At 34.6% G+C, this 25,575-nt stretch overlaps 3 protein-coding genes across 5 annotated transcripts; 1 reads left to right on the forward strand and 2 right to left on the reverse strand.

Moving 5' to 3' along the window:
• The first annotated feature begins 450 nt into the window (after nucleotides 1–450).
• On the forward strand, nucleotides 451–13,430 carry LOC143463343 (uncharacterized). Of its 2 annotated transcripts, XM_076961811.1 has the most exons (28): nucleotides 451–824; nucleotides 1,184–1,912; nucleotides 2,174–2,249; nucleotides 2,531–2,565; nucleotides 6,165–6,237; nucleotides 6,396–6,554; nucleotides 6,778–6,937; nucleotides 7,090–7,167; nucleotides 7,336–7,392; nucleotides 7,520–7,579; nucleotides 8,077–8,141; nucleotides 8,238–8,343; nucleotides 8,505–8,573; nucleotides 8,719–8,862; nucleotides 9,005–9,107; nucleotides 9,241–9,329; nucleotides 9,419–9,537; nucleotides 9,759–9,787; nucleotides 9,945–9,973; nucleotides 10,191–10,218; nucleotides 10,286–10,356; nucleotides 10,594–10,716; nucleotides 11,128–11,343; nucleotides 11,766–11,870; nucleotides 11,955–12,059; nucleotides 12,331–12,386; nucleotides 12,960–13,082; nucleotides 13,175–13,430. In XM_076961811.1, exons 2-27 carry the CDS (start codon nucleotides 1,825–1,827, stop codon nucleotides 13,075–13,077), a joined length of 2,361 nt encoding a protein of 786 aa, XP_076817926.1. In that variant the 5' UTR covers nucleotides 451–824; nucleotides 1,184–1,824; the 3' UTR covers nucleotides 13,078–13,082; nucleotides 13,175–13,430. The 2 variants fall into 2 exon arrangements, with proteins under 2 accessions (XP_076817926.1, XP_076817925.1); XM_076961810.1 differs by having other exon boundaries at nucleotides 451–1,912.
• A 1,920-nt stretch (nucleotides 13,431–15,350) lies between these two features.
• On the reverse strand, nucleotides 15,351–17,727 carry LOC143462693 (uncharacterized). Its single transcript, XM_076960936.1, has 6 exons — nucleotides 17,381–17,727; nucleotides 16,958–17,248; nucleotides 16,594–16,730; nucleotides 16,238–16,406; nucleotides 16,053–16,155; nucleotides 15,351–15,965 (listed from the first exon to the last, which is right to left on the reverse strand). The coding sequence occupies exons 1-6, from the start codon at nucleotides 17,703–17,705 to the stop codon at nucleotides 15,800–15,802; spliced, it is 1,191 nt and encodes a 396-aa protein (XP_076817051.1). The 5' UTR covers nucleotides 17,706–17,727; the 3' UTR covers nucleotides 15,351–15,799.
• A 1,157-nt stretch (nucleotides 17,728–18,884) lies between these two features.
• On the reverse strand, nucleotides 18,885–25,212 carry LOC143462256 (uncharacterized). 2 transcript variants are annotated; one of them, XM_076960337.1, is made up of 13 exons: nucleotides 25,127–25,212; nucleotides 23,961–24,017; nucleotides 23,577–23,657; nucleotides 23,110–23,337; nucleotides 22,769–22,987; nucleotides 22,460–22,657; nucleotides 22,034–22,219; nucleotides 21,259–21,720; nucleotides 20,798–21,088; nucleotides 20,410–20,555; nucleotides 20,107–20,269; nucleotides 19,837–19,939; nucleotides 18,885–19,742 (listed from the first exon to the last, which is right to left on the reverse strand). In XM_076960337.1, the coding sequence occupies exons 3-13, from the start codon at nucleotides 23,641–23,643 to the stop codon at nucleotides 19,526–19,528; spliced, it is 2,280 nt and encodes a 759-aa protein (XP_076816452.1). In that variant the 5' UTR covers nucleotides 23,644–23,657; nucleotides 23,961–24,017; nucleotides 25,127–25,212; the 3' UTR covers nucleotides 18,885–19,525. The 2 variants fall into 2 exon arrangements, with proteins under 2 accessions (XP_076816452.1, XP_076816451.1); XM_076960336.1 differs by lacking the exon at nucleotides 25,127–25,212 and having other exon boundaries at nucleotides 23,961–25,082.
• Nucleotides 25,213–25,575: the final 363 nt, after the last annotated feature.

Below are 25,575 nucleotides of genomic sequence, written 5' to 3' on the forward strand. Positions count from 1 at the left end.
TGTTTGTTTTGCTAATAAGCGTATCCAGTTTATGTAATGACAAGTTTTTTATAAGAAACCTTCGAGTTAGGACAAGAATTGGTTTATCTTAATTTTGCTGTCATTATAGTGTGCACGACATTATGGCCACAAGGAATCAAACATTGGTAGAACTTTATGTTGATAAAATTCATGATCAATACCTTGTTGCATGTTATAACCTAAAAGCTATAGGCTATGTTATAACCTATAGGCTTGTTATAACCTAACGATTTTGTGGTTAAGGTAGAAAAAAGGAGTTTGGTTTTTTCAAAATAATTGCGCTAAATATTATACCCAAAATTTACTTGGCCTTCAACAATTTCCAGATCGAAATTCTCCTAAAAATATGATTTCCATGAAGGTTCAGTTGCTTTGGTTGTCTGCCTTCACGGTTTCAAGTTCTAGCCCAACTTCCGATTCCAACCAAGGCGGAATTTTTTCTCACCTACTCCGACAGTTCGAAGTCAAACTTGGGGATTTGGTAGAGTAGGGGCTGAGCTATGCTTTGTTGAAATCCTTATAGCTTAATGTGAAGTAGGCTAGGCTAGTCGAAGCCTAGCCATGTGCTGTGCCTAGCCAGTCATGTGAAGAAGGTCACGTCAGTCAAAGCCCTAGGCCATAGATTTGTGGCGGTCAGTACCACACAAACATCCCACATCCCAAATGTATTGGATAAAGTTGGACTTATACTTTAATTTTTACTCGCAGTTGTGTGACCATTCGTGACTTTGCATTCAATGTGATTAGCCCCCAGTCTCATGTGCAAATGTTACTGTTTCCAAGAAAGCCGTTTAAAGTTTTTGGTTTGTTGAACGCAATGATGGAAAGTGAGGCATCTGCATGCAAGGGAGTCATCAACATACACGCCAAATATTTTAATCATCACGCCAATTTGCAATAAATAAACAAACAAAATTCGTTGTTTGACCGTCAAATTATAATAAATAAACAAAGAATTGAGGCAGCGTATGCCATCACGCCAAATTTTGCACCTTTGCAAGCACGATTTCTCATTGAAAACTGCCGAACTTTCCAGTTGGTTTTGAACATTGAAGTTATAATTTTATTTAGCGTTCATTGTGTATGCTATCTGTGAAGGGCAAGCAACCTTCTACAGGAGTCAGACGGCTTAAATGGAGTCATCATTCTGTTTATCTTTCAGTTTCTATCATCACATACTCAATGCACCGCACTGGAGCCTCCAACGAAGCCCAGAAGGAGAAACCATCTGCATTTTCTCAACTAGAAAAAGATACTTTTATCACTTGTATTTGCAAAAATCGTGCCAGTGCAATTTCCAAGCGACTAAGCACAATGTTTACGAAGACTACAAATGTTTCGCTAAGTCGCATCTTTGTCTTTTTGCTTACACTGGCGACATTTCTCTGATAAACTCACGAACCGCCTGTTAACTTACATCCCACGAGTATGCTGTCGTTGCTTGGACTTCGTACTTGTATACGAAACTTTTTTATTACTTTCATCTTATTTTAATGGCATACAGTACGCTCATTTACATATTTCAGCTTGGTAATCTTCCAAGCCTTATCTGCAAGTGGGGTAGTGTGACGATCAATGCTACACAAACGTCCCACACCAATTTTTTGGATAAAGTTGGACTTGCACTTGTAATTTGTTCCACTAAAACCTAATTGAAAAGTGCTTCCTAGACTAGAAAATACTCAAAATTTGCAGTCAAGTAATTTACTCTATATGATGCTTATTTTACTTCTCTGTATATATTATATACCGGTACTGTTTAAATACTGGTAGCCCAAGTTTGTAGTTTGTTAATAATTCACAATGTCTGAAAATGAAGCAAAAAATGAAGATAATCTGGAGATGAAGGACGTGGTATATTCTAATGATGATGTTTTTCCAAATAATGAAGGTGATTGTGAACAATAAGTTATTTTTCTATTTGTATGCTCTGAGGATAAAGCTTCATACGTTCTGTTTGAAACAGTGTATGCCCTGTCATGTGGAGGAACCAGATTTAAATTTTAAATTTCTGTTTTAACTTAAAAACAAAACTTTTTTCCAGAAGGCATGAAAAACCTTGAAAAACACTGATCCCATGTATGATATATGTATATAAATAATTAATAACAATCTATTTTTGGGTGATAATTTTGCTGTAAATTGTTTGCAGAATGTGAAAATCTTAGTCTTGTTGCTGACCCATCTGAACTGTACAAAAAATTTCAGGAGTTTTGCAAAGCAAATGGGTAAGAAGGTCTGAGAATTTGAATATTGCCAACTTGATATACACATAAAGTGCCTAGCTCTATGGCTTGCACATGTTTAAAACTGGAACCATTTAATAACCATTAATATCATAAACTTAAACTTTGAGGTAAACAAGTAAAGTTACACTAGCAACATTTACCAAGAACTTTGTCATGTGTTTAAACTTTTTTCTGATGCAATATTGAATTGCCATTTGTCAATATTTTTTTCTTATTATCCTGGTTTATCAAAATTTAATTTGTTTTTATATTCTTTTCAGGTCACGAAACCAAAGCACAGAATTCTGCGGTGAAGGTTGGTATCTGCTTAACTTGCTGTTTTAATTTATCTGGTATTTGTACCATAGTGAGTACCAGTATTGAAAGAAAATTGGCTGCCTAAAGCCCTGCACAATAACACTGTATGTTTGACATGTTTGTTATACACTCATTGAGCTATTTTTTTTTTGAGTATATGTATATAATATAGATATTGCCATTATAGATGAGTCATTCCATGTATAATCAACCAGGCCCTGTAACCACTACTCTTGGATTTTGATAATTTCAATATATATATGTTATAGACCTTGAAAAAAGCCGAAGATTAAAAAAAAAATTTGAAAATATCTCCAGGCGTTTTCGAGCTATTCAAATTTGAAATTTTCGCCACACGATGGCCTTTGGCTAGTGAGCACTAGTCACGCTTTATGATTTTCTTTAATATCTTTATTTCTGAAGGTAGAATAATGAAACAAATGTTGAATTTACCATTTTTGGGGTCAAGGAATTCATTTAAGCACATAAAAAAACCTATATCACACCTCCTTCATGGAGTAAATTAAGTTTTTTCATTGATGTCAAAGTTCAAGTTTACGATGCAATTACAAAAATAGCAATCGCATTGAAAACATAATTTTTCCACTTTTGTGTAGCATGGTTCATGTATTTTCATGTATCCAAAAATTGGAAACTTGTTTTTTGTTCTTTAGGAATAAAGTTGGTTTTAACAGCAAGCACGATTTTTAAGATCTTTATAAGATATAAAATGCAGATTTGAGCAATATCGTATAACTGGTCATGCATATATGCAAGGTTGCAATTCCAAGGCACCAACTGCTAGTGTTTAAAGATTATTCACCAAAAACATTAATTACTGCCTGCTAAAGGTGCACTCTGAGAGAGGTTACAGTAAATTTGACTTCCTTTTTGAACTTTAATTTTGCCTACTCCTATTTTGATTCTTATTATTTTATTATTCTTATTATTATTTTGATTTCATCTATGTATGAAAATGATGAATTTACCCGTTTAATCCCTGGAATTAAAGATTATGTAAGTGTTTTCAAAAATGTTCATTAGCAAAAGAGGCTCATTTTGTGTAATTTGAAGGAATTATATGCCACATTTTGTGAAAAATATCCCGAGCTGAAGATTGGATTCTTAAAGTTTTGTTCACTCAGTCCCAAATGGTGTGTCTCCGTATCGTCCAAAGGCAGTCATTCTGTCTGTGTGTGCATCCAACATCAAAATTCAATCCTTCTGGTTGATGCTACCAACAACAATGAAACATACAAAACATTGATTGACAAAATAGTGTGCAGCACGGAGAACAAAATGTGCGTATTGCATCGTTGTGAACAATGTCCTGGGTTTCAAGCACTAGAAGGCTTTTTACTTGCACAGTATGATGAGGAACTTGATGATGAAGTCCAATGCCAACAATGGAAGTCTACAGACACGATGGATCTTATCACGGTGTTAATGATGAGATATGAATGGATTCAAGAAATTGTAAGAGTTTTGGATGATCTTACAAAGCATTCATTCATAACTAAATGCCAATCTAGATACTTAAACTCCAGAAAGAGTTCTTTAACAGATGATAATTGTGTGATTTTGCTGGATTTTGCTGAGAATTACACTTTAACAATCCAAGATGAAGTAAAAAGCATTCACTGGAACCAGCAGCAATGTACAATCCACCCCGCTGTTGTGTATTACATGCATGATCACATCTGGTCAGATGTAGGTCTTTGTAAGCTAGCTGTCTTAACCAGTCATTTAACAGTACTTCGAACACCATCACATGGAGATTTCCCGTGACTGCTTGGAAAAAAGGACCAACACGCTTCCAGGTTGAAATCAAACTTGTGATGGCACAAATTCAGCATATTTTTATACTGTCCAGCGCAACCGTCTGAGAAATATTCAACTTTAGTAATGGTGCTGGACAAGCTTGGAATCAATGCAGTGAGTTTGTACAAAAGCCCATGCACAAAAGCTGTGTCATGTGTTAAGTCATCTGAAACAAAGCAAAATGACTGCTGCACAACAGCGGGGTGGATTGTACATTGCTGCTGGTTCCAGTGAATGCTTTTTACTTCATCTTGGATTGTTAAAGTGTAATTCTCAGCAAAATCCAGCAAAATCACACAATTATCATCTGTTAAAGAACTCTTTCTGGAGTTTAAGTATCTAGATTGGCATTTAGTTATGAATGAATGCTTTGTAAGATCATCCAAAACTCTTACAATTTCTTGAATCCATTCATATCTCATCATTAACACCGTGATAAGATCCATCGTGTCTGTAGACTTCCATTGTTGGCATTGGACTTCATCATCAAGTTCCTCATCATACTGTGCAAGTAAAAAGCCTTCTAGTGCTTGAAACCCAGGATATTGTTCACAACGATGCAACACGCACATTTTGTTCTCCGTGCTGCACACTATTTTGTCAATCAATGTTTTGTATGTTTCATTGTTGTTGGTAGCATCAACCAGAAGGATTGAATTTTGATGTTGGATGCACACACAGACAGAATGACTGCCTTTGGACGATACGGAGACACACCATTTGGGACTGAGTGAACAAAACTTTAAGAATCCAATCTTCAGCTCGGGATATTTTTCACAAAATGTGGCATATAATTCCTTCAAATTACACAAAATGAGCCTCTTTTGCTGATGAACATTTTTGAAAACACTTACATAATCTTTAATTCCAGGGATTAAACGGGTAAATTCATCATTTTCATACATAGATGAAATCAAAATAATAATAAGAATAATAAAATAATAAGAATCAAAATAGGAGTAGGCAAAATTAAAGTTCAAAAAGGAAGTCAAATTTACTGTAACCTCTCTCAGAGTGCACCTTTAGCAGGCAGTAATTAATGTTTTTGGTGAATAATCTTTAAACACTAGCAGTTGGTGCCTTGGAATTGCAACCTTGCATATATGCATGACCAGTTATACGATATTGCTCAAATCTGCATTTTATATCTTATAAGGATCTTAAAAATCGTGCTTGCTGTTAAAACCAACTTTAATCCTAAAGAACAAAAAACAAGTTTCCAATTTTTGGATACATGAAAATACATGAACCATGCTACACAAAAGTGGAAAAATTATGTTTTCAATGCGATTGCTATTTTTGTAATTGCATCGTAAACTTGAACTTTGACATTAATGAAAAAACTTAATTTACTCCATGAAGGAGGTGTGATATAGGTTTTTTTATGTGCTTAAATGAATTCCTTGACCCCAAAAATGGTAAATTCAACATTTGTTTCATTATTCTACCTTCAGAAATAAAGATATTAAAGAAAATCATAAAGCGTGACTAGTGCTCACTAGCCAAAGGCCATCGTGTGGCGAAAATTTCAAATTTGAATAACTCGAAAACGCCTGGAGATATTTTCAAAATTTTTTTTTTAATTTTCGGCTTTTTCCAAGGTCTATAACATATATTGAAATTATCAAAATCCAAGAGTAGTGGTTACAAATTTAAAAAAAATTGGTTGATTATACATGGAATGACTCAGATATAAGAAGCATTACGGAGTATGCATATATATATGCATACATAACATAATTACTATTCTTGCTCTGTTTCATTTTAATGTTGTAGAGGAACACTCCCTTTTGTCTTCAAGCATTTGTTCGGATTATTCAAATCATTCAGCCACTGAAAACAATGACATGTAGGTTTCATTTGTTTGCTACCCATTGAAATATCAGTCTTTAGTAATTCCACATTAAATATAATGAATAAACTGTTAGTTGTTGATGTGTGCTTGATTGTGAAATATTTCATGTTTATTTATAAATTTTATTGTAATATGGAAATGTCTGAATGCAGTGAAAGAAATGACTTGTATCAACGAAATAAATCACTTCGGGAACAAAATAACGAGTTGAATGAAAAGATGGATCAGTTGATGCGTCAACTGGAAAATGTCGAAGACGAAAATAAGCAACAACGTTCAGAAATCATCATACACGAAAAAGAAATGAAAACGTAAGGAATTAATTTTTTTATATAACTAAAATCTTCTAAGCTATAGGCCTAATTATTATTTATTTCCCCACTTTATTGGCAACTTGGACAGATTTTATACATATATTCAATCCATAGCTCGTTTCTAGGCTTTTAAGTCATATTTCTTGACTGTTATCTGTTATCAAAAATTATTTATAGCATTGTCATAATTATTAAAACCAAACGTTTAAATTATTTGTAGGTACAATGATTTGATGCAAGAATTGCAGGTTGAAAACATACAAGCACAGGCTGATCTTGCTGAAACGAAGGAGAAAGTTCTTCTGATGGAAAACAATATCAGAAGAATGAAGGCTGATGAACTGGACCTGAGGGCTATGAACAGAAACTTACAAGATCAGGTAACCAAAGACAGGAAGTTCCTTTGCAGCCCTGCTGTAAGTCTATTCATTGATCGATGTTTGCTGCTGTTGAAATACTGGATGAAACACGCATTGTGCTTATGCAATGTTGTATATATAAAGTTTTATAGCTTTTGCTTTGATGTTTGCAGAATGATCATTTGAGTAATGACCTGAATGTGGCAACTATGTTGAAGTTTGCTCTCAATGAAGAAAATTCTACATTAAAAGTATTTTTCACTCTATTTAGTGTAGTCTATTCCTCTTGCAAGCTTAATCATTTAGCAATGTATTATTACAATACACTGCAAAATGAATGTGATACATTCTAAATAATTCTTTTTGTCTTAATGTAATATTTATGTAGATAAAGATTTTGATGAATTGGTTTATTCTAGGAAAGGTGTGAAGGCTTGGAGGCAGATGTTGATCTCAAAAACAAAGAACTTGATGAGGTAATTGCCACGTTTTGCGATTTTCTTGGGATTAATTTGGTTCTGGAGTTAACATTAGCAAGTCAATGAAAGTATAATGTGAGTTAGAAGCCACAAAGAAATACAATGTCTATGTTATTGCAACCAGAAATTGCAGCTTTATCAAGATCTTCGTGAACAAACAGAAGAATTTAAATCTTCAGTACAGGTAATGCAGCATTTTGTTTATTTCTGCTTTGCTTCATTATATATTAATGTTTTTTGCACTAAAGCGGTTGATTGATTGTCTACCGGACCCACTAAAGCAGTGGCTCTCAACCTGATGTCATGTCAGGTGGAGATGCAAGCACCTTTGTTTCATTCCTGGTTTTAAGCTAAACATTTACCTAACAGATATACATTTTAGGTCTATTAATTTAAAGATGTTTTACATACATTCTTGTTCTCTAGTTTGGTGCCCTGTTTGTCACTACATGATTGGTGCGGTGCCACAAACAACAAGTCAAAGACATCTAGTTTATAAAGTCACAATAAAGTTTTTAACTTGTCAATGGAACCAATGTCCACGATAGCAAACCATTTAAATTTCTACTTGACTATTTACAAATAAATTTCAAAAATCATTCTTGTTGCATCTCTAATTGGTAGGAAAAGATTGACAACCACTGCACTAATGTTTAGTTTTGTTCTAATCTTGCGCAATAGATTCTTCGTGAAGAAAAGGATACCTTGTTGGATCAAGTACGAGAAATACAAATGGAAGTGTCCATGTCAGTGATTCATTGATTTACGGATATTTAGTGATTTACTACGTCTGAAAACGTTTGGTTCTTGACGGCTTGCTTTTCATTCATTTTCTTTTCCAGATACCAACAAAGTTATCACAAATCGCCAGACAATATTTCCCCATTAAAGTCTCCAACAGAGAAACATCTTTTTAGCTTGCAGTCTGAAATTGCTGAAGCAGAAAAGGTTTCTGGTATCTGTTATGCTAGAAATCTTTATTTCCTTTAAACTGCAATGTTATGCTGTTGCTGTTATGCAACCTGCTTTTGCCTTGACTTCATTTATTATGAAGGAAGGAAAGGTGTTTTTTGTTTCAATTTACGTTGATGAACTGTTTTTATTGTTAGAACAATGAGTCTTTGCTGCATTGTTTGGATGACAATCAACTCACGGTTGCCAATCCATCCATGAATGAGGTAATTTTGTTATTCCTTCACTTTTTTTAAAGTTTCGGTTAAGAAGCAATGTCAGTCAAGCAATGCCTGTGCGATGGCATGCAGGTGCAATGGAGAAGCACTGGCAAAACAATTTTCAATTAATTTGCTTCCATACTTGACATAGATGTTACAAAGCATGCTAATGGCTAGATCAGGAGCAAGCACGCCGTTGAATGTTTCACCTCGATGCTTCCCTTCTCAGAGTCAGAACATTGAAAACATTTTCTTTAGTTCTGCAGTGCAAGAAGCAGGCACTCAAACAAGCCAAGTAACACAAAATTCTCCTGTCATATTTTAGTATGGCTGTGCTGCAACAAACATGGCTTTATTTTGTTTGTTTGAAAAATGTATGAGTATCAGTGGTGTAAAGTTTCTAAATTTAAGTATTTTGCCTATTTCTTGTTTTGTAGCATGAAATCAGAGAAACTTTTTGTCAAACTGATGAAGAGTTTGCAAGTTTAGAAGAAAGCAGCACATTGATAACCATACAGGAACTCTGCACAGAATTGAAAGGTGAAATACGGTACAGTTGTTATATGGTTTGTTGCTTGGGTCTTAACATTGGCAATCAAAATCAACAGCTTTCTCGACACAAAATAGTTTTGTAGCACCTGTAACTGTTTTGTTATTTTACAATTGCATGAAGCCGACTTAAATACAAAGGAAAAAGAACTTGAGATCACGCTGGAAATATTGGAACACAATCAAAAACAGAAACAATGCCTGACCAGACAGGTACCAGGAGGCTTGTATCATATCTATTTACAATATGTATGACAGCAATCGTTGGAACATTCAGAAATAGAATATTTTCTTTTCCGTAGCTTGAAGATATTTTCAGTTCAAAAGCAGAGCTTGAGCGGTTGAATGAAAGATATCTTTCCGAAATCTCTCAATTAAATGACATAAATGAAAAGTTGTGTACCAGCAAAATTCATCAATTGTAAGTATTGAGATGAAATTAATATTGGTTGATCTGTATATATGAAATGTATTTCTTACACTTTTCAACCAAACCTAACCCAACTTTTCTTCGGGTATTTTTATTAGTAATTGATATTTTAGTTAATTTCCAAACCACTTGTGACAAAATTCCAAAATAACTTGTAGCAAATTAACCTGCCATAGATTGAAAGCGTTTTTAACTAGTGTTTATATTTTAAGGTATGATGACATACAGCAGCTGACTTCAGGTATTTTTTGTGTCACAACTAACAACATAACCAATAAATAAAATCACGTATACTTGAGCTGCAATTAATTTATAACTGCTTGTAAACCATTGCTTGAAAATTTGATGTAAATGAAAATATGTTGTTGCACAAAGTTAAGATATTAGCTTCATTTCAGGAAATGAATGTGATGAAGAATTACCAGAGGTGAAACTGAATGTTCAGTAAAAATCAAAGACTCATATAAAAACCTGTTTGGTGCTTGTTTGTGTCATTGTTTACTTAGAATATTACCTACGCTTATATAATATGTATTATTTACAACACATCTGTACACTGTGCTAATAGAATTTGACAATAAACTACAAATGGATATGTATATTGTATAATGATTTTGTTGATTATCTTAATTTGTTGTTTGCAGGGCAATTTAATGGATATTACACTGCTTGGTAAGTAGGACTGCTCAGTCCTATCCTTGGGTAATTATATATGATTTTTATTGTCATATGTCTATAGACGCACTAAACTTGGAGAATATGACGTGCCTTAACACAAAAACTGCAGCAAAATCTGTTCTTCCATTTATGGTAAGTTATTGCATTACAGAGGTTGCGATTTTTCCAAGATACATTTGATTAAGGCTTATTAGAATTAGTTAGTTATTAGTATTGTAGTAGCTTATTAGTTATTAGTATTAATGTTAGCATTACTGTAGATTCATTACGCTTATTAGCTTATTATACTTTATTGTTTCATTGCTTGAAGATATTATAAATTTAATTAAATGTTCGAAAGTTGACAACTAAAGATGTTTTTATGCCCAGGAGTATGACTGGGTTGGTTTTCAAAATACCGAGCTTTCCTCAGAAAGAGACCAAGTTATTTTACATGCCAGGTTACAGGTGCTGAAGAAATGTAAATCTCTTCTTTGCTTTGCTTTGTTGAAGGTATGTAGCACTTTTGTTTGCTTTATGTTAATATATTTTAAAGATTTACGTTTTAACGTTTTGATCTTGATTTCACCGCAACGTTTTTCTGTTTTTAGTCATTTATATTTGTAAGTTACTTGTAGTTTTTGCTTGTTTACTGTGAAGCACTTTTGAGCTTTTTCGTTTTTTTTGTTGAGTACAGGGTGCTATAGAAATGTTGTTTATCATTATTATTAGTATGTTGTTGTTATTTGCTTTGATAAATTTTGTTATAATTTATTAGTTAGTTTTGTCGGAAAATTGGAATTGAAAATGCGAGTTGTGAATGGATGATAATAATTAATTAAAAACCATAAAAACGTAAAGTTTCTTCACTTTCTTGAACTCAATAGAATCTTTAGTGTTGTTTGACATAATACAATATATTAGCAAATGGAAGCTGTGCGTGAAGTCGCTCGAGAATGTCTTCATGGCTGTCATCTGCCTTCCAGTAGTGATCATGTGGACCTAGCTCCGTCGAAGATCCTGTCTCAAAGCATCAGTGCCCATTTGATGAAATTAAATGATCTTTCCAGAAGAGTAGCAGCATGCTCCCAATCTATTGGGAGTCTTGAAGCTGAAATCAAATTGCAGAATTGCTTAAAGGTCAATTCTATAGTTTTTTTGCATATTTTATAGCCAGACTGTCATTTTTTTCTGACGCTTGAGTAAGTCTAAGTTGCGACTTCAGCCAAGTAAATGCCTTTACTTTAAAAACTTTTCTGAGGTAAAAATTATGCCTTGGATTAAATTGGGTATCATAACGTCATGGCTGTCTCCTAATTAGTCTGGTTGATAGTTAAAACAGAATTGTGTAATTTTTTAGAAAAATACCTTTTTTTACCTAAAGCTTCATTTTTTGCCGTCATAGCACGGCTCGAGTCATTTTGAACTTTAACCAGAGTCATGTGACTCGATTTATTACTACACTGCTACAAAGTATCTCAGATCTTTGCTTAAGATCACGTTCACGACTGGTGTGACTATTGATCTCATAGCATAATGTTTATAGTTTCATATATGTTTAGTTGTTCGTAAAAGGGCTTAGCAGTTCATCGCAAAGGATATCTAAACTGCAACAAGACCTTGTCAAGCTTTGTGACATCAATGGATTTGTTTCTCAAGTTGAAGAGGTATCATTTAACGGAATAAATATTCCATTAAATTTCTTTTGCATACGGACACTACATAAATGCAAGTTCTTTCTCCTATTTTAGATTCCAACTGTTGAAAATTCAATAGATTGCTTGGAAATTGTTGAAGTGTCACCAGAACTATTCCAAACTGTAATTTTTTCGTCCTATATGCCGGACTGGATGAAGGTATAATGTGGTCGTTTTTAATTTTACACTGATGTTATTTTGCTCGAATATCGCAGCAAGATATCTTGCTTTAAACGTGTCTAAGCACTCTCATGCATGCTAAATAGCATAATTATTGTCATTTGAATTTTTTTGTTTACATGTAATGAGCAAAGCTTATTTAAGAAGTGCATTTACTTACCGATATATGCTGAATATATTATATATAAAAAGATAGAAAGTATAAATAGTACGTAGAGTAGAAAATTATGCCTTATGTGTTATTCTTTAGTGTGTTCTGGACCATGAACTTTGCGCAGAGGTTGTTCAAAACGGAATTCAATTGAGGTGAGCAAACTATAGTAGATATAGTGTTGGATGTGAACGGTATTTGATTCATAGCATTGGTTTATTGGGAACAAGCTGGGTTTTGTATGTTATCAATAACGGATACTTTATCATTATTATATCTATTTTGGTCTTCGCCTGTATAAAGTTGGTATGGTATTAATTGTTATTCTCGGACTGAAGAAAGTCTTTACAAGACTTAGACCCGGCGATGATTCTTCATCGCTTGAGCCCCAGTTACTGAGTTGGCCTTTGTGCAAGTTCCGATTGTCACACAATTTGTACTTGATTTTTTGAATGGTATTGCCCAAATTTATAACTACCCACCAGGCCCATTGAACAGGAGCAAGTGTCGTAAATGCGCTGCCCATGGACATTACATCAGTATGGCACCACTGGGTATCGAACGTGGGCCGCATTATTGATTCTCTACAAACAATGTTTAACGACTCTGCTATATCTTGGATCTGATTTTGCTTAAGATATATTGATAATAGTTTTAGGTGTCATTGTTGGCAAATTTTATTGAAGCTAGGTAATATGTTATGATACGTGTCATGCTTCTCTTTCCAGTTACTACTTGCAGAACAAATTCACCATCAGTCGTCGAAAGTTGCTTTGTTTTATTTTCCTCTTCTGTGCATTGTTCTCAATATCGCCAGTGGATTACCAAGTTAACTCCGTTTATTAATACAGGTAACGGTTTACATTACTTTCATTCCAGTGAAATGATAAGTTAAAACTGTGTCCAATTCGTAACCATCTAATAGTGGAATTTTTTCACACAGAATCCTGTTTAGCAATTCTTGGAAAGTACCATTCTGCTGTTAGTACTCAAATACTCAGCAAGTTACACAATTTCCGTTTATTGTTGCTTTAAATATTTAAATAGTTATTTGAATAAATGCCGCTTATTAAATTTCTTGCCCCTTTTTTGAGTTTTTTAAAAAAATATTTATTCAATGTGCATTATAATTTTCTACGTTCTGCTGCCAATAATTTATTTTTCGTTCATTGTTGCTGTAAGTGATGCTAATTAAAAATGATGGCAATTACTTAATTTAAATCTAGACTCTATGGATAAGATTGACGGGTTCTTTAGTGTGCACTGCGACTGCGCATATGAAGTGATAATGCCACTGAAAGGGTGCTTCCTCATTCTAATTTTCAAACTTGGTTAGAAAAGAGGATGTGAAATTTGATGATCATATAAGATCTCAAACAGAACGCCTCCATAGGGATGAAAGAACTGTTTATCTCTTACATGTACTCTTTGTTAGCAAGTACAATTACGTTACAGCTTGCTATTTGCATAATTGTGGCCCAGTAAGCCTACAAAGCATTCCAAACAGGAACAAATACTTTATTCAGAAGTGCTTTTATGCAAATGATGTTGAAAATTTGCATATTTTATACATTTTATTTGTCAATGCCAAAAACAAAACAAGACTAAAACCAAAAATTATGCACACGCTAAACATGCGAACTCAAGATATTATTCCCAAAATTTGTAAATGCAAAATTTATTTGACAACGGCGAAAGCAAAACAAGGTTAAAAATAGGAAGCTGCCAAGAAGTGAAACTATGCACACGCTAAACATGAAAAAGCAAGATGATATTCCCAAAAATTGTAAATTTGTCAGAAGAAAACGAAAAAGAACAATGATATACAGCACAGGGATAACCTGAAAAATATAAGTTATAGACATTATATTTGTCAAAGTTGTCAGTTTGTCTTTATCATACGCAGTTACAAGTCAGTGAATATCGGTGCCGCGTTAGTCATGCGAGATAACACAGTTGTTCTCTATTTAAAACCAATCTAATTTATTCAAAACAAGTCAAAAAAACACCTCATTTCAATCGCAAAGCGTGAAAACACTGAATATACATCGTTTATTTCCATATCATCTTTTACTGTCATTTTTGGACAGTTTATGACGAAGTGCTATAAGCTTACTGTATGTCGCGCATTTAAATACTGAAACATTTGAATAATTGAAATGCAAAATCTATTCATGCTTTTGAAATGTTAAATTTCGGGACAATTTTAAACGTCAGCAAAACGTTTCCTTGCAATTTCAAGGAAACTGCTATTTATTTAAATAAGGAAAAACCTTTGAGGAAATATTGTGGTGCGACACGGTATGATACTTTTTATCCTCAGACGGATGGAAATGTAAGCACGACTTAATCCTGACGTTGGTTCATCATAACTCTAGTCCCTGTTACCGAAATAGTCTTTCTGCAAGTTCCGATTGTCACACATTATTTATTGTGGTGTTTCAATTTTTTTTATATAGCCTAGTATTGCCTAAATTTAGAACTGTCCACCAATTACACTGAACAGGAGCCAGTGTCCCAAGGCATTACAACGGTAAAGCGCCACTGGGGACAGTTCACGAGCTATATTTGATGGGAGGCCAGCGTTCGAACCACTCGGCTACCGAGTCGATAAATTTGAATAAACGGAATGAATAAATTAATATTCACAGATTCAAGGAAGCACTAAAAAAGCTTAGGCCTAATCAACGAAATTTGACTTTCAATTAAAAAGTACGTTGATGATATCAGTTGATTATACTCTTTTAGTAAATAACGTTGTCGAATTTCGAATCTAAAGTTTTCGTTTGTCATAACGATCTGGTTACAGAACGACCCAGAGCGGCAGATTCGATCTTTAACATAGGCAATATTCTTACTTTCAATAACACATTCATTTGATTTGCATTTGGGATTTCAAATTATCCAATCCCGATTACTCTTTAAAGATTTATAAGTTCAAATCCGGAAACCAAAAGGAATGTTTGAAAAATTTAATTAGGCCTAAATACATCCGCTTTTTTCATTAATTGATTAAAATAACTTTAGTCCAACTGAATCTGAGTTAAAGCATTTTTGCGCGAAGATAAATCTGGTGTGTGGTTTGGTTTTGCAATCAAATATTATGCAACAGATGATATCAAAAAACAATAATCTTGTATTTACAATAGAAAAAAGTGTATAACAGTACACAAGTTATTAGATACAGCCATCATATTGATGTTATTTCTCTTCTACGACCAGTTTAAGCGTATAAAAAAAATATCAAACTAAAATATTTTTTGTGATGTTTTTTAATAATTCTTCCGTTCAATATTATTCGATTACAAGTCGTATGTACATAGCATGAACTAATATTTATAGTACAGCGTTGGCACAGTAAGTATCACGAATCTACATAGACTCAGTAATTATTTTTTAAAAGTAAGTTATCAAAACTGTCTTAAAACCTATATAGACCTAAGTTATGGTACTTTTAATTCCTTTTTAGACTTACATTTGATATATATATGCACTGAATGCGCCATTACACTTATTTATCTGAAATATTAACTTGAAGTGGTTCTATATGAAAGAAGTTTTAAACAAACTATAACTTATCGGTGGCGGAATGGGTGTTTGTCTGATTTGTTTTAGTTTGTAATTGTAGCGCACTTTTAGCGGCCTTTTTCCGCAGATAGCCTGCTTTAAAGATGTCACATATTTCATCGCGAAATTTCTGATGACGTGCACTGTAAACCATGACGTTGACCAGACTAAAATAAAAACATTCATCATCAGATCTCTTTTCATTTTCATGAAGGTATTCTGTTTACTAAACCAAAGGAATGGTGTTGGCCTACCTGTTTGCCATGCCAATGTAATATGCAATCATGTAAGCTCGATCCAAGAAAACACAGTCGAAATTGTTGTTAAAATCGACAAATACTACAACAAAAGTCGGAACTGCAAAAAAAGGAAAAAGTTTTTGAAAAAATTCAAAACAACAAAAAAAGCTTATTTTGCTATCAAGCTATAGTAATATCACTTGTTGTTGCAGTGAATCCAATTTGCATGTAAACAATTGTTTTTAAAGCAGTGATGTGCTTCTTTTGATCTAACAGTGAAGAATTTCTTCCGTTGCTGTTTTCTCTTTCTCCAGCAATTTTTCTTCCGTTTCGGCAGACAAAGACGACACCAGCAACACACGAAACAAGCTGAGAATTAAGATTTTAATGAACTTTCGTGTAAAATACACTACTTTTACTCTTAAACAACTTTCATGGAAAAATAACGCAACAAACAGCAATTAAGTTTAAAATGGTACAAGATGTTACACAACAACAACAATAAATCAATTATTTTATTCTAACAGAGCTTAGACAAACATTTCATTCGACCTACTAAGAGAATGAAGGGAATAACGTATAAGAAAACCCAGGCCGCAGTAGCAGCGGCAGTATGGCACGATTCCGTGCATCCAGGAATGAAAAGAAACAAGGCCGGAAAATAACGAAATTGATAGCTATCAGGAAACCAAGCTGAAATTTATCATATTCGAAAACGTTACTGGATGTTTAGATGAAAACTTTATGTCCTAAATTGTCCTTACATAATATAATCTAATCCAAATCTATCCAACAGTACAAAATATTTGACTGCAATATGTATAACAGCTGTAATATATCAACATTGTATAACTAATGCAGTGATACTTTTGATCTTTTTACTTTCATTTAACAGATTTTACTGCAAAGAAGGTATTTACCTGCACCAGTTGATACTAATATAGAGGCAATCCAAACCACCAGAAGTCCTATAATCATGGATTTGTTTCGTAACGCTGAGTAGTTCGCACTTTTAATAAGCGCATAGAACCTTTCCATTGCCACAAAAAGCAGATGGAAAATAGATGAAGTAACCCCAAACATAAGAAACATGCCCCCAACATGCGCTTCGGGAGACCTTTGCAAGACGAGCCATCTTTTAATCAACTCAGCCGGTGTAAGTTTCATGGACCAGACAATGTTGTTAGGTATTATAACCAGAAACTGAAAAGCTGTGAGATTGGAATCGTAACGGCCAAGTTACGATAAACTTCTTGTCGTTAATTTTGTGATATGCGTTATGATCTTTCGAATTTTACCAAAATTTACTCTAGTGGTTAATTACACTTGGTAGCCTATTTTACCGGTCAGAATATCAGCACACGCCAAAGATGTTTTGCAGATATCCAATCTTGAAAGGTCGTCCCGTTTCCATCTCCTGTAACCGATGCATATTACAAGAGCATTGCCAGAAAATATCATCAATCCAATGATAATCATTCCGATCATAAACGCAGCTTCTCTTCCCACTCCACATTGTTGACAAGAGTTCCAAGTCTGATTAAAACAATTGATGTAAAGGTCTTGCATTGAACCGGAACAAAATGCGGGTATGGGACAGTCCAAGAAGAGGTTTTCGAAATGGCCATCGATGAAATTAAAACGTGATGTTATATTTTCATCCTTCATTTTGGGACAATATTCTAGGAAGTTTTTATCTAAATCAACAGAAGTGTAAATTAAGTTTTAATCCTTCAGTACAAAAACGAAAAAAACTTTCATAAAAAAACGATTCCATTTGAAAATGTATGTTCACGGTAAAGCAACAAACTACGAAGATTTGGCAACAACTCTGCAGTCACTGAAATAAACAACTTTTTCAAGACAACGACTTATAACCTATATACAGGACTCACTGTTGTATTTTAGTTATTATGGAAAAGATCCTACTGAGAAATAGGAAGCTAATGTAATTCTTTTAAAATTAAGTCTCTGTTGAATTTATATTGCGCTGCTGGCAAACTGACGGCTGTTTGCTAAATGTTCTGCCTGAATTAAAAACTTTATATCACACTTCCCCTTTTTCTTTAAAATTGTATTGCATTAGTAGACGAGACAAAAACTGTTTATACTTTCATGCAAATGAATGGAAACTTCCAGTTCCTTGTTTTCTAGCTTAGGAAATATTGTTCCTTGAAAAAAGCTACGTGATATCCACAACCATGAATTACAGAGCACTTTACTCAAGCCTATATCCTACAATTAGCTTTTGCCTTATATGACGCAGAACCTTTCTCCTTGCAATATCGTGGAACATTTTCAGAGAAATTTAGTGCTGTACACAATAAGCTTGTTTGCAGTTACCCTACAGTTAACAATTAAACCTAAAAACATGTGGCATAAGATTCCAAGTTAACGAAACACAGTCTTGCAACAACGTTTCCAGAAAGTCGTGCTTACGTCAAAAGTAAGCGTTTAATTTATTCTATACATAAGACATGGAGTAGAAATAGCGCCTTCATGCGGAGTTATTGCAAAGGTTTTCCCAAAAGTTAGTTTAAATTAGATAAATAGAACGTGTTTGTGATGTTTTTGCCAACGTAGCTTTTACGTAAAATCGTTTTTCCCCAAAAAAGTCCTAAAACCGTTGTTGCCGATGCAGAAACTAAAGCTTTCTGTACTTACTGTAATCACTTAAAGATATTTTGGCAACGTATATTTTCAAATTGACTAGAACTTAAACACGTGGATTTCAAAAGACGTTTTTGAAACGTTGCGTTATTGGTAAGATTTCAGCTTCCACTGAAAAACTTTGCAAAACATCGCACACTTCACAAAACAAATACATAAGAAATAACAAAGCAATCAAAGAAATCATGTCTTACTCAACTAATAGGTGAGCTTTTACTTTGCGAGAACGTTCACCTTGTAAAAACAAGCTGTAAAGCATGTTGGAATGTGTTTGCTGTGAACTTCAACTGTGGTTATATGGCTATGGCTTATTTCCAATCAAAGTCGCATTAGCTAGCCTACAAATTACAATACCAAGATAATGGCAATAATGGCTACTGTGCAGTAAATTATATACGCATTGGTACATTGCTATTGTTATCATGGAAGACTCTCCAAGTGCGTCAATAAAACTGCTGTAAATATGAACGACTGTCTGTCTTGTTGAATGCTTTCAGTTTTGTAATGTATTTCAAAAATTAATTTATACCCCGGTCTATATCTATTGCAACGAGCTGTGAAAATGCTATATGTTATCGATCAATGAAGATACATAACCGTAAAGAAAGAACGTTTTTTTTGGGATAAACTGCACAAAATGACATGAAAATAAAACAGTTTAAAAAAAAAACGGATTAAAAGAATAGCAATATCGTTGGTATAGTTAAAAATAGGCATAGGCTGCCATTAGGCTACACAACATTAATAAGTTGTGCAATAGTTGCAATAATTGCAAGACGGAGATTGCCAGCTGTTAGGACATTGCTTTTTCACAGTAACTAAAGCATAGCAGTTTTGCTGGTAGGTAAAGATACTGTTGTTTGGGCTGTGTGCTTTGCTGAGATCTGACTTGCAAATAGACTTTTGTTCTTTTTATTTGTCGTAGAATTAGAGGCTTTACTGGCACCACCTCGTGAATAACCAGGTCGAAATATGTTAACGATGTCTCGGCGAAAATCTTTTTCTCTTACACTGTAGATGATGACGTTGACAAGACTACAACGAATAAATGAGTTATTGGTTAGCACGTTTTTATTGTAGTTTTACAAAGTCATCAAGTAATGATGATTCCTTGTTGCCTTGTAATTACCTGTTGGCCATGCTTAGATAAAATCCGACCAGGTAGGGTTGGCTGAGACTGTTGCAATCCAAGTGTCCAGAATAAAACAGAGAGACAACAACAACAATAGGAACTACAAATATAACATAGTGTTTATCCACGACGATTTCTCATTAATGAACATCTCCCGAAGAAAATCGTTTTGGATTTTGTGTTAAGTTTTTCATATTTTCACATTTTATGATTTTCTAAGAAAACAATTTAATCATTTGCTATAAATTTAAATTATTTTAGTCATACTCAGCGTTGCAGTGAATCCAATCTGCATCAAGGTTATTGTTTTAAGAATAGACCTCAGCTGTTTTCTCTTGGAGTTTAACAGCGTGGTATTTGCCAAATTATCCCAAGATGTCTTCTTCACACCACGATGTATAAAACCAACAGTGAAAACACACGTAGCAGTCTGTAAATATTGATAACAATTAATAACTAATCAACTGACGAAGTACCTTGCAATAAAATAAATCAGATTTAGGAACTTGAAGACATGAAAACATATTTACAGTTTCACTTGGCAACGACACATAGTTTAGCCAAACTTACCAGACATAGGAACGGAATAAGATAGAATAGAACCATCATCACAATGGCAACTGTGTAGTCATCATGATGAGGATCTTCATGAAGAGCAGGATAGAAGAGAAATGTTGTCGTCATGTAGTTGAAGATGAATTTTCCAGGAAACCAAGCTAACAATAATACAGATACTTCTATGTACTTGCAACAAACTTGAAGACATAGGAAAGAAATGACAACATACAGAAAAAAATTTTGTGAAGATTTAAATGATCAGTAAAATATAAAGTGCATTGTCTATGTTTTGTAAAAAGTATTGTAATTTTTATCTACTTTCAAGCGTACAGCTTAAACCAACCCATATAGCCGTGTTAATAGTTTGTCAAAAACAATGTTTTTTCGCTTACTCTCTCACCAAATACAGAAGCTGTTACGACAGAAAATATCCACACCAGACTTAGACCGTAATACGTGGCCGATTTGCCGCGCCATCTATATTTAAGTGGTTTTGTAATGGCATAGACTCTCTCTCCTCCCATGTAAAGCAGATGATAGAGGGATGAGGTTAAACTGAAGATGAGCAAAATTCCACCCACATATGCTTGTGCTGATCCCTGCAGGACGAGTTGTTGTTGGTCGAGCTCAATCGGAGTAAGATTCATGGACCAGCTGAAGTTGTACACCATCACGACCAGTATTTGAACGCCTGTGGTTACATAATACAAAATCTAACCGGCTTTCATCTATGTATTAAAAACAATCGAAAATAAAAAAGTTGAAGAAGTAAGTTAATATCAAGTATCTATTAAAAATTTATTTCTTAAATTTATATTTTCACTTTTTACGAACCAACGACAAAGAAAACGAATATTGCACCTGTCAAAATATCAGCCACAGCAAGCGATGTTTTACATATGTCTAACTTGGTCGCATTTCTTCGCTTCCATCGCCTGTAACCGACGCATATAACAAGAGCATTGCCGACGAATATCATCAATCCGAAGATAACCATCAAGATGAGGAAGACGATTGCTCTTCCTACTCCACATTGTTGACAGGAGAGAAGAGTTTGGTTGAAGCAGTTGATGTAAATATCACGTATTGTACCCACACATATTCCCGGAAACCCACAAACGGTCGAAATTCGTGATGTAACGTTTGGTTCGTTTGTGCTGGTCCTTTCATTCGACGTGTCGTTAGATCGATCATAAATGACGTCAACTAAAATTGACGTAGTCGTGCTGTCAAATGAATGATGTGGATAGTAGAATAACTCTTCCACGGGTCCATAAAATATGAAGCGAGCTGGGACTTGCCCAGGTGCTAATGAATAAAAGTCTAAAAACGAGAAATTAGTTAAGTTTAAGAACTTGTACTATTTTCAATAGACCTGTATGTTATAACTATTTATGCTGTTGATAGAACTTACAATTCTGCAAACGAAAGTATGGAAATATTATACTTTCACTTGCTAAATTATTAGCCTTAATGCCTGTATTAGCAGACTTGTATTTTTGGGTGTTCAGGTCAGTGGGTTCTAGAAAGTTAACTTTATAAAAATCGTGAATCAAAGTCTTGGCTTCCAATGAATACCAGCAAGCATGGTGTGAAAGAAATAATATCAATCATATCTTTCAATGATAAAACTTACAACAACGAGCTAAACCTTTGCTCTCATCACTCTTACGCCAAACATTGTTCCCTTCGCATGTGTTATTACCGGCTTCATAACTTCCTAAAACGTTTTTACACGTGTATGTCACAGTTTCTCCTTTTAAGTAGGAACCAACCTTTCCTACGGCTGGACCGGCTAATGCTTTCGGGGGATTGCCACACCCTGCAGTAAATAGGAAAGATCAAATAAAAGATCAACACGTACAGATTGGAAATAAAACCATGTCATAAACAGACATCTTCTACAATCCAGTATTTTCACGCGTTGCAGCCTTAAATTTGTGCAGAACGATAGCGTGTGAAAATAAATTTATAAAGGCGCTCTTTTACTTTTCACCAGCACCGCTACCAAATATGTCAACTCCTAAGCAACTTGATAACTTTACAATTGTATTTTAACCACCTGTTTCAGGAACCGAGCATGTGGGGACAACTTTCAAATCCCAAAACAATGTGAAGTACCCGCTCCTTCGGCAAGTGGTTGCGGTGACGTCATTAGTAAAAAGTCCGGGGTCGCAGACGTAACGAGCAACAGAGTTTTCCGTGGTTGACGTCACAATTATTGTGGCGTTTAGTGCGGCGGGCGGCTCTCCACAGTCATCTGATAAAAGAAAATTTCGCCAAGGTTTGTTTTATCTTTAATTGAAAACTTATTTTTTTGCTGAAACACATTTGTGAGTTTGTTGTTCATCACTACATAACAACTACACACCTGGTTGGCATCTGGGAAAATCCGAAGAACTGCGATTTAAACTCCACCTGTTGCCTTGAAGGCAAGTGCTGGTGTGTCCAGCAGGAGCGTCCAATTTAAATCCGTATGTGCAGAAATATTCTATTTCTATGTCTGGCATGAATGCCCCGTTTGACGCAAATGACAAGAAAAGGTGAGCACTGAACCCGCCATTAGTAATCAATGCTGGATTCCCGCAGCCTGCATTTCAAATATAATTAGTTAATTTATTACAATAAATCCGGAGAAGGTTAACTTCTATAAACAAGAAAATTTCATAACTTACTTGCAAAAAACTAATAAAAAAGAAGCGTTTAACTCACCGAAGGACGGTTCTACGCAGGAAAAATTTCCCGATGTTTGACAACAGGTCACTGAACTCCTCTCATGGGATCTAGAAGATAAAATTCTCTCTTCACAGAAAACATGAGATGCTTTCGCATCGTCCGGGATTAAACCGGTATCGCAGTAGTAATGTGCTTGGTAACCACTTGGAGAATGATACGGGCCGATGAAAGTTGCTCTTGGCACTTGTCTTGGTGGGTGGCACGCTGTGGAGAGCACGAAAATAACATTCCATTGATACGAATTAGCTTTTTTTCATCTAACAGATGCACTAAAGGGTAACTGCGGCCAAATTTTCATGGCTGTCTTCTTTTTGCAAAGACGTGAATGCCATAAATTAAGTAACCTTCATTTATTCTTTCACTTTAAACCTTGTCCTAGTATTAGATTGCATTTAGCGTACAGTAAAATATGATACAACTTTATAAAACTGTTTATTTCTTACGTTGAGGCTGAACACACGGCGAGAAATAGCTTAGAATTAGAATCCATGTTTTCCACGATTGATCCATTGAGTTTCCTTTCCCTTTCACACACACGTAAAGCTTTTCGGTTATCGTTGCAGCAAATTATGACATTACCATTTTACTGAAACATGAGTCCATAAATCATAAACGTCATGCTTTGTAAACTACAGCAAAAGGGATCAGCGCTGTATATTTATTACAAGGAGGAATTTGCATATTTGGTTCTATTTTGAAAAGCGCACTTTGCAACGGAGTTTAGTATGTAAGCTGGCAAAACATAAAACTAAATTTCTTATTAGGCTTTTCATTATTATATGGCATTTTCATAACGTTTAACATTCTTACATTTATCCATTTCTTACCACATGTTGTTTTGTATGCTATTTTTTTCTGCACTTTTGTAAAGAACTCCTGCAAATCTGTCAAAAATATTTTTTTATTATTACGCATCTTTTCTTCATAAATCTAGAAAATTTCTTTCTGGCAGCGTATCATTGACAAGTCTCTAATTCATTTATATCAGACACTATCATTTTAGCACAAAGCTGACATTTGCCAGGCCTCGAGCTGTTATGTTGATTTTAAAGTACAGACCATTTACACTGTGTTTAATATCTTTGCGCTTCGCTTGTGTAAATAGATTAAACGTAAAACCCTTATTTACCCAGTTTTAACCCTATCTACACTATGTGTGACCCTGCACACAGTCACAGCAAAACGTGGGGTTACAGTTGCACTGTTTGCTGTGGAAACTTTAAATTTGGTAACTTGTCCTCAAAAATATTCAACTTATCTGTCCATGTTTGTTTTATAAAGTTTGGTTTTGTAATTTTTGAGATATTGTTATATTGTCATAGTTTTGCTCTTTGTTGCTACCATGAGCGCATTGAAGCGTATCGTTTTCGTTTACTCATTCACGCACAACTAACTCGATTAACTGTTCTACCGTTTTTTTTTTCTCGCGGTCAACTGGTTTTCTAGGCACTTAAGCAGCGGCGGAACAAAGAAGAACTTCTTCACTTGTACAAATACTTAATTAACACTAAATGCACTTTCTTTAGTTTTACAATTATGCTGTATACAAGAAGCCAGATGTTTTTGCTACTAAACTATAAAAATCCGATCAGTTTACGACGTATAGTTTTCGAGTAATTAACGATTGAAAATTTATGTGCAGTGTCGGCCACACATAGTTAAAATAGTAATGTCGCGCACCCGGTTTAGATAAGGTTAGTTTATTTTCTTTGGATTCAATCCATGAAATTCAACATATTGCTAACTCGAAGCGCATTGTATCATGTCTGGTATGAGTCTTTAGGTCTGACGTAAATCATTATATGAGCATATAACCAGAATATTAAATTAGTAATAATATTAAATCAGAGTCAATAATTTAAGATATTCCTATTATCTGATGTACAACTCAAACTGACTATAAACAATTAAGTACAAAAGATAGCGTTGGCTGCAGAGAAATTTGTCCCAGCGCTAAAAAGTTGCAACTGAAGCAAAAGTTTGTTTATTCTACCTGTTACAATGCCATGTAACCTGCTTGCCCTACTCGTTCTCTTGTTGTTTGTGCGCCGTTGTCTAACTCACGACTGGACCCGCTTTTCTACCTCACAAATGAACCTCAATTGAAGTTGTGCATGATGTGGCTATCTGCAAACTTCCGTAGTGACACATTTCGTTCATGAATTAATCACAACACACTCTGTTTCACCAAGAGGAAGTGATTAATTTATCCACGACCTCCGTTGAAAAAGTGCGTGGTCTCAATCGTCACGTTTCCAAGTGCGGCAATTCAAGTTCTTATCTCCTTCCATGTTATGAGCTAATGAAACGTTCGACTGACCATGTCACGTGACAATTAAAAGGACGACGTTTTTCCTGTTTGTTTTGTTCCGTTTTGCAAGCAATTGATGGGGGGTTTGGGGGTATGTAAGTATACATTTTTCTCATGGTCTTAGAGCATGA

The sequence above is a fragment of the Clavelina lepadiformis genome, chromosome 6 (assembly GCF_947623445.1).
Source record: "Clavelina lepadiformis chromosome 6, kaClaLepa1.1, whole genome shotgun sequence".
Taxonomy (NCBI): domain Eukaryota; kingdom Metazoa; phylum Chordata; class Ascidiacea; order Aplousobranchia; family Clavelinidae; genus Clavelina; species Clavelina lepadiformis.